Source organism: Arachis duranensis, chromosome 3, assembly GCF_000817695.3.
Source record: "Arachis duranensis cultivar V14167 chromosome 3, aradu.V14167.gnm2.J7QH, whole genome shotgun sequence".
In the NCBI taxonomy this organism is placed as follows: domain Eukaryota; kingdom Viridiplantae; phylum Streptophyta; class Magnoliopsida; order Fabales; family Fabaceae; genus Arachis; species Arachis duranensis.
Window position 1 is genome coordinate 119,416,954 of NC_029774.3, and position 15,133 is coordinate 119,432,086.

A 15,133-nucleotide genomic window follows, 5' to 3' on the forward strand; every position below is an offset into this window, starting at 1 on the left:
AACATCAAAACGACGTAGTTTTTTTACACCGCCCTTCAAGAAACCCAAAAATGAATTATCGATGCAAATCATGTCCTCTTTTTACTTTTTTGTTAGTTTTGGGCTGGAATGCAATCTAAACTGATGTCCGTTTCTTTTATCTGTAATCCCAATACCTAAAAACATATATGGCCCAAATTAAAAAGACCCAAGATACTGGATGCAAATTTTTAAGAAAATAATACCACTTTATAGTTTATACATAGTTTTTTTGAGTCTCGCTGCACATCCAAGTAATTTTACATTTCATCCAAATCATTTAGTTTACGTTGCACGATTTTGTTATCTTCTTCCTTTTCATTATCATTATCGTCATCACCAACAACATTAATATTTTGCTAACATCTTGATTGATTCTAATTCTCTGTGGTAATCGAATGAACCGAAAATATTATCAAAACGAAACTATTGTATAATACCAAACGAACAAAAAATTATCCATTATATAAATTTGAATTCAAAAATATTTGCGTCTCAAATGAATAAAAAATTAGCTCAAAACGAAACCATTGTATAATACCAAATGAACCAAAAATTGTTCATTATATAAATTTGAATTCGATTATAACGATAATGACGCTACATATTAGAAGAAGGCAATGATGATGATGATGATGATGATGATGATGATGATGATGATGATGGAGGAGGAGAATGAAAAGAAAGGAGGAGAGAAAATTCTAATAGGAGGAGAAGGAGGAGGAGGTGTTATTGGTGACGACGATAAAAAAATTAAAAAATGATAATAAAAATGTTTGAATATAGAAAATCATTCTAATTTTTTACTCTTTTATCAATTTTTATTGTAAATAAAAAGAGTTGTCAGCTTGTCATAGTTCAACATTTACTTTATCATACACATACAAGAATGGTTATAAAAGTGGGAGAAATCAAATTTAATAATTTATAAAAATATAAAAAAATTGATTTTAAAAAAAATTTATAAACATTGAATTTCAATATTCTGACATCCATAACATAAACAAATGGATATTACTGTTGTGATAAAGTGATGACGTGGATGCTCATTTATTATAGGTGGTTCATATTTTCTAAAATGAATGGCATTAAAAAGGTATTAGAAAAGTAAGCGTGCTACCTTTAAAAATAGTGAAATGTAGTTTTACTTTCGTACATAACAAATATTTTTACCTGTCTTTTCTTTCATACACTATAATAAATTCTATTTTCTTCTCTCTTTCTATAGGTGCTAGTATATACGTATTAATATATATAATTAATACATTTTTATTAGTGTGAGAAATTGATGTGGTGAAAAATATTATTAAAATGATCTATTTACACATTTTTATTTTATATCTAGTACAACTTCCTTATTTATTTTACAACACATTATCAGCACGAGACTCTGATCAAATTTTTAGGAATACTCAGGTAACAAATTTTTATTATGTCGAAACTCTCTCATCTTGAATTCAATACTCTTGATATATCTGGAAACAATTATTTATCATGGATATTAGATGCTGAAATCCATCTTGATTCAATGGGTCTTGGAGATACCATTAAAGCTGAAAATAATGCATCCTAGAAGGATAAAGTCAAAGCCATAATTTTTCTTTGTCGTCATCTTGACAAATGATTGGAAAATGAATATCTCACATTAAAAGATCCTGTAGATCTTTGGAAACCTTGAATAAAGGTATAATCATAAAAAACGGTGATACTTCCTCAAGTCCGATATGAATGGACGCACTTGTGCCTACAGGATTTTTAATTCATAAATGAATATAATTCTGCAATGTTTCGAATCACCTCACGAATAAAATTATGTGTGAAAAAGATAACTAATCATGATATGTTGGAGAAAACTTTCTCAATCTTTCATACCTCGAATGTGCTCCTGCAACAGTAGTATCGAGAAAAAGGGTTTAAAAAATATTCTGAGTTAATTTCTTACCTTGTTGTTGCTGAACGCAATAATGAGTTGCTCTTAAAGAATCACAAAGCACGCCCACCTGGCGCCACCCAATTTTCTGAAGTAAATGCGGCAAATCATTACCCCAGAAGAGGTAAATAGCAAGGTTTTGGTAACAAGAAAAATTATGGAAGGAAAAGGAATTATGTTCAAAGGAATTATGCAGATGGAAAATCTATATATATGGTGAGTGAGATTCAAGCTGGTGAAGAGATCATTATCACAATGTCAAGTAAGGAAGATAGTGTTCTTGTCTTAGTGCATTGCTCTGGGAAAATAAAAAAAAAGCAAAAAATATGGTGTGAAGTTCACTGACAGAGAACTATTGAGTGTATTCGTTAGTTCATCAAGCACTTTGTCGGATGTGAAGAACAGCATCTTGCAGAAGCTTGGGGTATTTGGGAGCAAGTTGGTGAAGAAGATTTTCTACAAGATTCCCATCGCTGTAGTCTCGAGCGGTGTTCAGTATGATACATTCGTGTTAGCGGCTGACGAAGATATTAGTGTTCTGTTTCATTGTGTAAGGAATTTTCTGGAGGTCAGAATACACGAGCTGTATGCGAAGTTGGAGGTTGCTGTCGATAGTTCTGGGGCATCGGCTCCTGTTCATAGCTCGACTGCCGCAAGCGGTGCGTCTTGTTCGGTGCCTGCGATCCGGCCATCTATTTCGCAGGTTGCATCACCTTCCTTCGCGGCTGATTTGGTACAAACGGAGGCAGTTCGTTCTGTACCTTTCCCTAATCAAGGGGTCCAGCAGCAGGCATTTGAGGGGGAGTCAGGTCGTGCCATAGTTGATGAAGTTCAAGGCTTTGGGGAACCTGATCGAGTAGAGAATGCAATGCGGGACGATGACTCTGACCAGAAGCCTGTAAATATCTTTGGGGACAGCGATGATGACACAGGTGCTAATCCACATGCACAACAAGCACCTTCAAGTTCTGGCACACAGCAGTACCCTCCACACTTCTCAACTCTAAACTTAGAGGCTCTAGGTGAACACCCGGTGGGAGTTGCTACAATTGGGGGTTCATCTACAGAATTTCAGATTGGGCAATCCTTCCAGAGTAAAGATGAAGCTGTTCTAAGTGTGAAGGAGTATAGCATCCATCGAGGTGTTGAGTATCGAGTGTTGGAATCGGACCATCTGAAGTATCATGGAAAGTGCAAGGATTTCGGCAAAAGTTGTAGTTGGCTGATTCGGATTTCGCTCCGAGCACGAAAGGGCACTTGGGAGGTTAGGAGGTACAACGGTCCCCACACTTGCTTAGCCACATCTATTTCCAGTGATCACCGTCAGCTTGATTACCACATTATCTATGCGAGGATATTTCCGTTGGTTAGTGCAGATGCTGCAGTACCGATCAAGGTGTTGCAACAAGCAACTGAAGCTTATTACGGCTTCAAGCCCAGTTACCGGAAGGTTTGGAAGGCAAAACAGAAGGTAGTTGCACAAATATATGGAGAATGGGAAGAGTCTTATGCCGAGTTGCCAAGTTGGATGATAGGGGTGCAGTTGACGATGCCCGGTGTAAGACCCAGTTAATTAACGGCTAATTAACCCATAAATGAGAATTTATTCTAGAAAGCCATAAATGTGATTTTTATGGCTAAATGTGATAGAGGAGATTGAGACGAGAATTTTGGTACCAATTTTATAGAATTCAGACCAAGATTGGACCGAACGGGACAAACCGGGCCAACCGGACCCAAAGTGGGCCCTTGGCCCAATATAACTAAACCAAAACCCTAGTTTTTAGCACTCTTTCTCCTCACACAACACTCAAACACGCTGAAATGGAGGCCATGGAGGGAAGAACACTCTCTCAAGTTCTTTCTCTCACTTGATCTTCAAACTACCATAACTTTTGATCTCGAGCTCCGATTGTCGCACCGTTTGCGGCCACGCGTTCACTGCAGAGAGCTCTACAAAACCCATACAATCAATCTTAAGGTAAGCCACGTTTTGCTCTTCGAATTTTCAGCTTTGATTTCGAGTTTCATGAGCAAAAATATTGAGATTTTGGGCTCTTTGATGTTATAGGACCCAACTCTCTTGAAGGAAAAGGTTAATCTTGTCTCCTTGGACCTTGGGTGTGGTAATATTCTCAACCCTAGTGTAATTTGTGGTTCTATGATGTTTGGGTTTTGAGATGTTGTGTATGGGTGTGATGATTGTGGCTTAGGTTGTGTATATGTGAATATTGGAGCTTGATTAGTGATATTGAGAAGCTTGAAAAGGGATTTGGTGGTGAAAAATCTTTTCTTGGAGGTGTTGAGGCCTTGAGAGCTTGAGGAAAAGTGGTTTAAAAGTGCTCCGGTTGAGCTTGGAAAATCGGCTAAGGTATGGTCTCGGTTTCCCGTATCTAATATGTAATGTGGTAGGAAATACTTAGGCTAGAGGCCCTAAGATAGGCATTGAATTGTTGATGTTGTTGAATGATTGAAATATATGATGTGGTCATATATGTGTTGATGATTATTGATGCCTTGATAGTATGATGTATGAGACATATGCATGTTGTGATATATGCTTGATGATTGGTTATGGTTGAACTGTGGATTGAACCATGTTGATGGTGAGTATGATATTGATTGTGTACAATGATGATTTATTAGAATTGGTGTTGTTGAAAATTGGCATGAGGAAGAGTATATGATATGTCAATGTGTTTGAGTTTGAGCCACTTGGGTGAAGTGGGTTAAAATGATGGGATAGTGATTTTGGTGAATTGTAGTAAAATGTCAATGTGTGAGTTGAGGAGGCTTGATGTTGAATTTGATATATTTTGATTGATTTCAAAGAAAAGGGATGGAATTGGCATGTTTTAATTGATTTAGAAAAGAGTTGAAAATGGCTTGTTTTGAAAATGGCACTTTGTGGTTTTGTATGAAAAATATAGTTTTTGGGCATACTTTGACGGGACATAACTTGGACTACGGATCTATGTTTTGTGCCAAATCTATTTAGAAATGAAATTGGATCCGGGATGTCCATGCTGTTCAAAGAACAGGTGAAAAACGATTAAAAATGAGAAAGCTATGTCCGTTGGAAGATTGGGGGTTGAATCTGGGAATTCTGCAGCTTTTAACTTAGAAAATTTTTAGCAGAATGACCCTCCGCGCATAGGCGCACTTGGCGCGTACGCGCCGTTCTTCCAGAAAGTGCCATCCACGCGTGCGCGTGATGTGCGCGGGCGCGCCGAATGTGCTGCACCCAATGCCCAGCCATTTTCCAGAGAATTGTGCCAGAACTGTGCCAGTTTTGTGCCTGAGGCACGAGAGCACCCACGTGTACGCGTGGTTGACGCGTGCGCGTTGGTTGGCTAATTTTCAATCCACGCGTTAGCGTGCATGACGCATACGCGTCGATGAGTTTTGTGGCCATCCACGCGTGCGCGTGGAGTGCGCATACGCGTGGCCCTGTTTTCATCCCAAAGTTGATTTTTGAGTTTTAAAAGCCAAATATCATACTTCTAAGCCTCCGATCTCACCATTTATGTCTTAAATCATTATGATACGCCTAGCTATTAGAAAAGGAGCTAGAAGATGTAGTATCTTACGAGTGAAGCAATGGAAAAAGGAATGATCAATGAGGATCAAAGATGATTATGTGAGAGGCGGAGGATGGCAGTGGAAGTGCTTGTTATGCCATGGGCCGAAAGGCCATAATTGTTAATGAAATGGCTGGTTATGGATTTAACCGTGAGCCGAATGGCTGGTTATGGATTTAACCGTGAGCCGGATGGCTAGATTATTGCTGTGCTACGGCGGAGCCATGATTATGGCTAAGTATAAATGCATATATGCTGTTGAATGAATTATGAATGTTGCACTTCCACTGTTGGAGATGTGAGTTTCCTTGGAAGGAAGCAGTGACTAGCCACCACGTGCTCCAGGTTGAGACTCGAAGCTCTTTTGACCCTATGTCGTAAGGGTGGTCGGGCACTGTGAAAGCTCCGGATGAGCTCGCCCCCGTAAATATTCACCAGTGAGGTTGATGGATATGGATCATGATTATGATCAAGTTTATGATGAGTATAACTCGAGTTAGGGATGCACAACAGAGGGACAGTCCGATGGTTAGCTACCAGGACTTGTCGGGTTGGCTCTATAACCGACAGATGATATCATCAGCCACTAGGGACAGGCATTCATCATATGCATACTATATGAATTGTTTGAGATTGCCTATTTGACTGTATATTACTTGCTAATTGTCTAAATGCCTTAATTGTTCCTATTTGTATATTTCTTATTTGATATAACTGTGTTTGCTACATTATACTCCTGCTGGTGGTTGGGAGGTGTGAAGGAATTGGAAAGAGAAGTATTAGTTAGACTGAAGAATCTTTAGTCAGTCCCCACATATGGTTTAGCTTGTTTATAAGCTTTGATATTATCTGGAGGAAGTTCTAGGATTGCCTTCGGCTTTCTTCTATTATTATGTATTATATATGTGGAAGCTGTTACCATGCTGGGGACATCTGGTTCTCACCCATGCGTATTTTGTGGTTTTCAGATGCAGGACGTGAGGTTTCTCGCTGAGGCCTGCTGGAGACTTCTGGATTAGCAAAGATCCTTTGTTCTCAGAGCTATGTTTTGGTTTATATGTTTTGCTTAGATACTTTTATCTCTATTAAATAATACAAACTGTGATGGCTCCTCTTATGGGAGATTTTGGAGAATAGGTTTCTGTATTTGTGTCCCTTTGGGTTTTCTTTGGGGTTTTCCTTATTTTATCATTTGTATATATTGCTATGCTCGGACCGGTTATCTTCACAGCCGGATTTTGAGTCTTGATATTCCTATTTTTGACACTCCTTTGTATATATATAATCTCGCGTTGGTTTATCCTTGTTCGTTGCGTTATCAATCGGAGTGTTGCGCTTTTGAGTTGCGATTTTTGTTTACTCCTTTTTCTACAAAGGCTCCTAGTTATAATCATTCATACTACTATACGTACTAAATTTTTATTTTAGAGGTCGTAATACCTTGCCATCTCTGAATTATGACTTAAGCATAAGACTCTGTATGGTAGGGTATTACATTATGGTATCAGAGCAGTTCGTTCCTGTAGAGCCTGAGGGACGGACTGACTATGCTTCTGTGCATTCTCTGTGTGTGTTTTATGTGCTATTAGTATATCTGCTTGATATAATTGGCATAAACGTTCATGAGCATGCATTTGGGACTTTGAAGCACTAGACTTCCGATATTGAGACTGATCAACTTAATATCGATTGTTTGGTATGTATAGGGACCAAATGGCGCCTCGTGGACGCAGTAGAGGCCGTGGAAGAGGTCGTACGAATGCTCGTGCGCCGAAGAATAACTCTAATAACCCGGTGAACTTTATGACTGCGTTAGAGAACATGGCTGCTGCTATGCAAGCTACTGCTGAGGCTCTTGGTCAACAGATAAACAACCATGGTAATGATGGAGGTGGAGTTCAGGGCCCGATGACACTGGCAAATTTTTTGAAGGTTAATCCGCCTAAGTTCAAGGGAACTACTAGCCCGACAGAAGCTGATACATGGTTTCAGGCTATGGAGCGAGCACTACAAGCGCAAGTGGTACCTGAAGGACAGCGTGTCGAGTTTGCTACCTATATGCTCACCGGTGAAGCGTCGCATTGGTGGCAAGGTATCCGACGTCTTCTGCAGCAGGGTGATGACTATATCACCTGGAATGTCTTCCAAGAGGAGTTCTATAAGAAGTACTTTCTGACTTCTGCTAGGACGGCCAATGAGCTTTAATTGTTACAGCTGAAGCAGGGTACCATGTCCATATCAGAGTATACTGACAAGTTTGAGGAGCTGTTCAGGTTCTCTCGTATGTGCCAAGGGACTCCGGTAGAATATGAGGAATGGAAGTATGTTAAGTATGAAGGAGGACTTCAGAGCGATATCTTCAGCTCAGTAGGACCAATGGAGATTAGGACTTTCTCCGAGTTGGTAAACAAGCGTAGCGTTGCTGAAGAGTGTGTAAAGAGGGCAACCGCTGAGAAAGGGAGTCACAAAGGATCATTCCCACAGAACCGAGGGAAGAGCTTTGCACCTAGAGGTCCGCCTTTCAAGAGGGAAAGCTCTTTCAGGAGGCCCAACAACAACAACTTCTAAGGGAAGAAGTTTGGGAAGCAGCCTCAAAATGATCAAGCTTGTACTAGATGTGGGAGTCACCATTCGGGAGCACCATGCAAGGCCGAATGGGGTTTGTGCTAAAATTGTGGAAAGGCGGGGCACAAAGCCGCAAGCTGCCCGGAGAAGCAGAAACAAGGTGCTGGGAAAGCACAACAGACTGGTCGGGTGTTCACCACCTCAGCTATAGGTGCCGAGGGATCTGAGACACTCATTCGAGGTAACTGTGAAATGGCTGGTCAAACTTTAAATGCTTTATTTGATTCGGGGGCATCGCATTCATTCATTGCATTTGAGAAAGCCCATGAGTTAGGATTGAAGATTGTAACTTTAGGTTATGACCTAAAAGTGTATAATGCTACCCATGAAGCCATGGTAACTAGGCTAGGATGCCCGAAAGTTTCCTTTAAGTTCAAGCAGCGTGATTTTGTTCATAGTTTAGTCTATTTGTCGATGATCGGTCTTGATCTTATCTTGGGATTGGACTGGTTATCTGAGAACCATGTCCTACTTGATTGTTCTACAAAGTCGGTGTACTTTATGGCGGAAGATACAGAAGGGCCGGTCGTGGTGAATAATTATTACTTGAATTCGATGATGGTGAACTGTTCTGGAATCGAATGTCAGGGTATCCTGTTGTTAACCGCGGGAGTTTCGGGTGATGATCAAAGGTTGGAGCAGATTCCGGTTGTGTGTGAGTTTTCAGAAGTGTTTCCCGATGATATTGATGAGTTTCCACCTAACCGAGAGGTTGAGTTCGCTATTAAGTTGGTGCCTAGGGCGGGACCAATCTCAAGTGCTCCTTATAGGATGTCACCGTTAGAGATGACTGAGTTGAAGTCTCAATTAGAGGATTTGTTGGGTAAGAATTTTATACGGCCAAGTGTCTCTCCGTGGGGTGCTCCAGTGTTACTGGTAAAGAAGAAAGATGGGAGTATGCGGCTCTGTGTGGATTACAGGCAGCTGAACAAGGTTACAATAAAGAATAAGTATCCATTGCCGAGAATTGACGATCTCATGGATCAGTTACAAGGAGCTGGGGTTTTCTCCAAGATTGATTTGCGATCCGGTTATCACCAGATAAGGATGAGGGGTGAGGATATCCCTAAGACCGCTTTCAGGACTCGTTATGGTCATTACGAGTACACTGTAATGTCTTTTGGATTGACGAACGCTCCTGCAGTGTTTATAGATTACATGAATAGAGTTTTCTGTCCGTTTCTAGATAAATTCGTTGTTGTCTTCATTGATGACATACTGATCTATTCCAAGACTGAGGAAGAGCATGCGGAACACTTGAGGACCGTGTTGTAGATTCTAAAGAAGAAGAAACTCTATGCAAAACTGTCTAAGTGTGAGTTTTGGAAGAGTGAGTGAAGTTTTTGGGCCACATGGTGAGTAAGAAGGGTATAGCCGTAAATCCAACTAAGGTGGAGGCTGTGATGGATTGGAAGCAACCAACCACCGTAACGGAGATAAAAAGTTTTCTGGGCTTAGCTGGCTATTACCGAAGGTTTATCAAGGGCTTTTCATAGATAGCCTTGCCAATGACAAAGTTAACCCGCAAAGACACTCCGTTTGTTTGGACTCCTGAGTGCGAGGAGAGCTTTTAGACATTGAAGAAAAAGTTGACCACTACACCTGTGTTAGTGTTACCTAAGCCGAACGAGCCATTTGAGGTGTACTGTGATGCCTCATTGAAGGGTCTAGGGTGCGTGCTGATGCAGCATCATAATGTGGTGGCATATGCCTCACGACAGTTGAGACCGCATGAAGTTAACTATCCTACGCATGATTTAGAGCTTGCTGTGGTCGTGTTTGCGCTAAAGGTGTGGAGGCATTACCTCTATGGGGTTAAGTTTCAAGCTTTCTCTGATCATAAGAGCTTGAAGTACCTCTTTGATCAGAAAGAACTTAATATGAGGCAGAGAAGGTGGATGAAATTATTGAAGGACTACGACTTTGAGTTGAATTACCATCCGGGAAAGGCGAATTTAGTGGCGGATGCATTAAGTCAGAAGTCATTATATGCGGCTTGGATGATGCTTCAAGAGGAGAAGTTGCTCAAGGGATTCGAGAGTCCAAAAATTGGTGCTCGAAAAGTATCTAGAACTTTGTGTTTGAGCCGATTAGAAATCTCAAGTGATTTTAAGTTCGAACTCCTAAAGGCTCATCAAAATGATGAAGCGTTGTGGAAGGTGTTACCGGCCATTGAGCAAAGAAAACAGTGGAGAGTGTCGGAAGAAAAAGATGGGTTATGGAGATTCAAGGGTAGGATCATTGTGCCGGATGTTGGCACTTTAAGGCAAGATATTTTAGAGGAGGCACACAAAAGCGGATTCTCCATTCACCCGGGAAGTACTAAGATGTACCATGATTTAAAGGCGATGTTTTGGTGGCCGGGTATGAAGAATGATGTGGCGGAATATGTATCAAAGTGCTTAACTTGCCAAAAGGTAAAGATTGAACATCAAAGGCCTGCCGGTATATTGCAACCTTTAGAGATTCCACAATGGAAGTGGGAAAGTATTGCAATGGACTTTGTGTTAGGATTGCCAAGGACTAGGGCTGGTTTTGATGCTATCTGGGTGATTGTGGACCGACTGACGAAGTCAGCTCACTTTTTACCCATTCGTATGACTTACACCCTTGAGGAGCTAGCACGATTATACATAAAGGAGATTGTGAGACTTCATGGTGTACCTGCTACTATAATCTCTGATAGAGATCCTCGTTTTACTTCAAGGTTTTGGGGTGCATTTCAGAAAGCTTTTGGAACCCGATTAAGCTTGAGCACGGCTTACCATTCTCAAACAGATGGTCAATCCGAGAGGACAATCCAAACACTAGAGGATATGTTGAGAGCTTGTGTTTTGGACCAACCAGCGAGTTGGGATCGGTATATGCCATTAGTGGAGTTTGCATACAATAATAGTTATCATGCGAGCATCGGAATGGCTCTGTATGAGGCCTTGTATGGGAGAAAATGTCAATCTTCGCTATGTTGGTATGAAGCTGGAGAGAAAGGCTTGTTGGGGCTGAAAATGATAACTGAGACTACTGAATAAGTCAAGAAAATCTGAGATAGGATGTTTACGGCGTAGAGTCATCAAAAGAGTTACACCGATCAGAGGTGAAAGCCCTTAGAATTTGATGAATGAGACTATGTCTTTCTTAAGGTTACTCCGACCACGGGAGTAGGTAGGGCGATTAAAACAAAGAAGTTGAATCCTCGATACATTGGTCCATTTCAAATCCTGGAGAGGGTTGGACCGGTGGCGTATCGGATGGCTCTACCACCTCATCTTTCGAATCTGTACGACATGTTTCACGTGTCACAGCTTCGGAAGTACACTTCTGATGCTAGCCATGTGTTAGAACCTGAGTCGGTTCAGTTAAGGGAAGATTTGATGCTTCCAGTGGCTCCAGTCAGAATTGATGATACTAGTATCAAACGGTTGCGTGGAAAAGATGTTTCATTAGTCAAAGTGGCATGAAGTCGAGGCGGTGTTGAGGAACACACTTGTGAACTTGAGTCGGAGATGTGAACGGATTATCCGCACTTATTCTCAGGTATTTGCATTTGAATTTTGTGGGCAAAATTCCCAATTAGGTGGGTAGAATGTAAGACCCGGTTAATTAACGGCTAATTAACCCATAAATGAGAATTTATTCTAGAAAGCCCTAAATGTGATTTTTATGGCTAAATGTGATAGAGGAGATTGAGACGAGAATTTTGGTACCAATTTTATAGAATTCGGACTAAGATTGGACCGAACGGGCCAAATCGGGCCAACCGGACCCAAAGTGGGCCCTTGGCCCAACATAACTAAACCAAAACCCTAGTTTTCAGCACTCTCTCTCCTCACAACACTCAAACACGCTGAAATGGAGGGAAGAACACTCTCTCAAGTTCTTTCTCTCACTTGATCTTCAAACTACCATAACTTTTGATCTTGAGCTCCGATTGTCGCACCGTTTGCGGCCACGCGTTCACTGCAGAGAGCTCTACAAAACCCATACAATCAATCTTGAGGTAAGCCACGTTTTGCTCTTCGAATTTCCAGCTTTGATTTCGAGTTTCACGAGCAAAAATATTGAGATTTTGGGTTCTTTGATGTTATAAGACCCAACTCTCTTAAAGGAGAAGGTTAATCTTGTCTCCTTGGACCTTGGGTATGGTAAGATTCTCAACCCTAGTATAATTTGTGGTTCTATGATGTTTGGGTTTTGAGATGTTGTGTATGGGTGTGATGATTGTGGCTTAAGTTGTGTATATGTGAATATTGGAGCTTGATTAGTGATATTGAGAAGCTTGAAAAGGGATTTGGTGGTGAAAAATCTTTTCTTGGAGGTGTTGAGGCCTTGAGAGTTTGAGAAAAAGTGGTTTGAAAGTGCTCCGATTGAGCTTGGGAAATCGGCTAAGGTATGGTCTCGGTTTTCCGTATTTAATATGTAATGTGGTAGGAAATACTTAGGCTAGAGGCCCTAAGATAGGCATTGAATTGTTGATGTTGTTGAATGGTTGAAATATATGATGTGGTCATATATGTGATAATGATTGTTGATGCCTTGATAGTATGATGTATGAGACATATGCATGTTGTGATATATGCTTGATGATTGGTTATGGTTGAACTGTGGATTGAACCATGTCGATGGTGAGTATGATATTGATTGTGTACAATGATGATTTATTAGAATTGGTGTTGTTGAAAATTGGCATGAGGAAGAGTATATGATATGTCAATATGTTTGAGTTTGAGCCACTTGGGTGAAGTGGGTTAAAATGATGAGTTTTGTGGCCATCCACGCGTGCGCGTGGAGTGCGCGTACGTGTGGCCCTATTTTCATCCCAAAGTTGATTTTTGAGTTTTAAAAGCCAAATCTCATACTTCTAAGCCTCCGATCTCACCACTTATGTCTTAAATCATTATAATATGCCTAGCTATTTGAAAAGGAGTTAGGGGATGTGGTAACTTGCGAGTGAAGTAAGGGAAAAATGAATGATCAATGAGGATCAAAGATGATTATGTGAGAGGCGGAGGATAGCGGTGGAAGTGCTTGTTATGCCATGGGCCGAAAGGCCGTAATTGTTAATGAAATGGCTGGTTATGGATTTAACCGTGAGCCGAATGGCTGGTTATAGATTTAACCGTGAGCCGGATGACTAGATTATTGCCGTGCTACGGCGGAGCCATGATTATGGCTAAGTATAAATGCATATATGCTGTTGAATGAATTGTGAATGTTGCACTTCCACTGTTGGAGATAAGAGTTTCCCTGGAAGGAAGCAGTGACTAGCCACCACGTGCTCCAGGTTGAGACTCGAAGCTCTTTTGACCCTATGTCGTAAGGGTGGCTGGGCACTGTGAAAGCCCCGGATGAGCTCGCCCCCGTAAATATTCACCAGTGAGGTTGATGGATATGGATCATGATTATGATCAAGTTTATGATGAGTATAACTCGAGTTGGGGATGCACGACAGAGGGACAGTCCGATGGTTAGCTACCAGGACTTGTCGGGTTGGCTCTATAACCGACAGATGATATCATCAGCCACTAGAGACATGCATTCATCATATGCATACTATATGAATTGTTTGAGATTGCCTATTTGACTGATTTGACATAAATATCAAAACATATCTTGTCATCATACATTCTGCATTAACCTGGCATGCTAATATGACACACTGATGGCCACATAAGCAAGATTTAACAGCGTCACTAATAGAATGAACAGAAGAGAGACGTAAAGATTAACATTACTATTTTTAAATTTTTGGTGGACAATTTTGATTAATTTATTCTTTCGGGAATCAATTTGGAGATCGAATAAACTTTCAGGAACTAATTTGGATATTTACTCAATATTCATTAATGTGGTTCGTTTTGGAACTGTTATTTTGTAAGATCTTAATGGTGTAAAATCTGTTTATCAATGGCAATGCTGCTTTCTTTATTGTTCGATTTTGAATTATTCATAGATATAATGTTGACTAAATGTTCCTATTATAATCATTATGTCCCAAATTCCTAGGCAAAGTCAAGGATTACCCCAGCTACGATGTTTATCCTAAGTAAAACATTTAATTTTAGCTCTAAAGACCGAAGTGTGATATATTTCTGGTCATACGAGTAAAGCGTGTAGATAAATACAATTTTTGTCGCTGGGTTCTGCGCGTGTTTATGGACAATGAGGCAAAATCTATTATCGAGAAAATTCCCATAGTTCACCCTGTACTTCTGTTGGCTACTTAACGTGGTCTGAGGTTCCAATTTTATTATATTTTAGTTTATCCGATCGAGTTTCGGATAGATGAAGTGTTTCAAAATGTTACCCGTTTTTGCAAAAATGACGGTGTTTCAAACTAATGTTGCCTGCAAAACGGTTTGTAATCAAACATAAATACTTCGTTCGTTGTTTTCACTTCCACCTTTTTTTCTTCCTGAATGCCGCTGCTATATGGTTTCGTTTGTGTGGTTATAAATTTTGCGCAGCAAGACATCTGTGTCAGGACTCATTTGGACAATTGCCTCCTCGACTGCAAGTAAGTGGTTGTGCCTTTTGGAACTTTGGATTCTTTTTACAATCCTTCTAGTTTATCAACAAAGGGTCTAGCTAAGAAGGGCACAAGTATAGTATATTCTTAATTTTTTAAATTGTCAATAATTAGTAATTATTTAAATTTTATTTTTTAAAAAATATAGAATTATCAATTATTAATTATAGTTGTTTAAAGTTGATTAGTTAAGAGTTATTTATCTATATTTTTTCCTTTTATTTTTCTTTTTTCATTGTAGTAATGGTTCTTCACTATATTCGTATTGAGTGTGGTTGGGTATCCTAAATGTTCTTAGTGTAGTTTATTGGGTTTCATTGTGTTTAAGTTAGGTTGGGATATTGTAGTCATGTTTAATTATAACCGAATGAAACACGGATAGGATAACCTGTTAATGAGTACTAACATAATTAATTGATAGGGATAGTGTTGAAATAAAAGGTGGTTATTTGT

The 15,133-nt window shown here is 40.1% G+C and overlaps 1 protein-coding gene across 1 annotated transcript; it reads left to right on the forward strand.

The window, feature by feature from the left end:
* The first annotated feature begins 2,045 nt into the window (after window positions 1–2,045).
* On the forward strand, window positions 2,046–3,521 carry LOC107480583 (uncharacterized). The gene is made up of 2 exons (XM_016100738.1): window positions 2,046–2,164; window positions 2,321–3,521. Exons 1-2 carry the CDS (start codon window positions 2,046–2,048, stop codon window positions 3,519–3,521), a joined length of 1,320 nt encoding a protein of 439 aa, XP_015956224.1.
* Window positions 3,522–15,133: the final 11,612 nt, after the last annotated feature.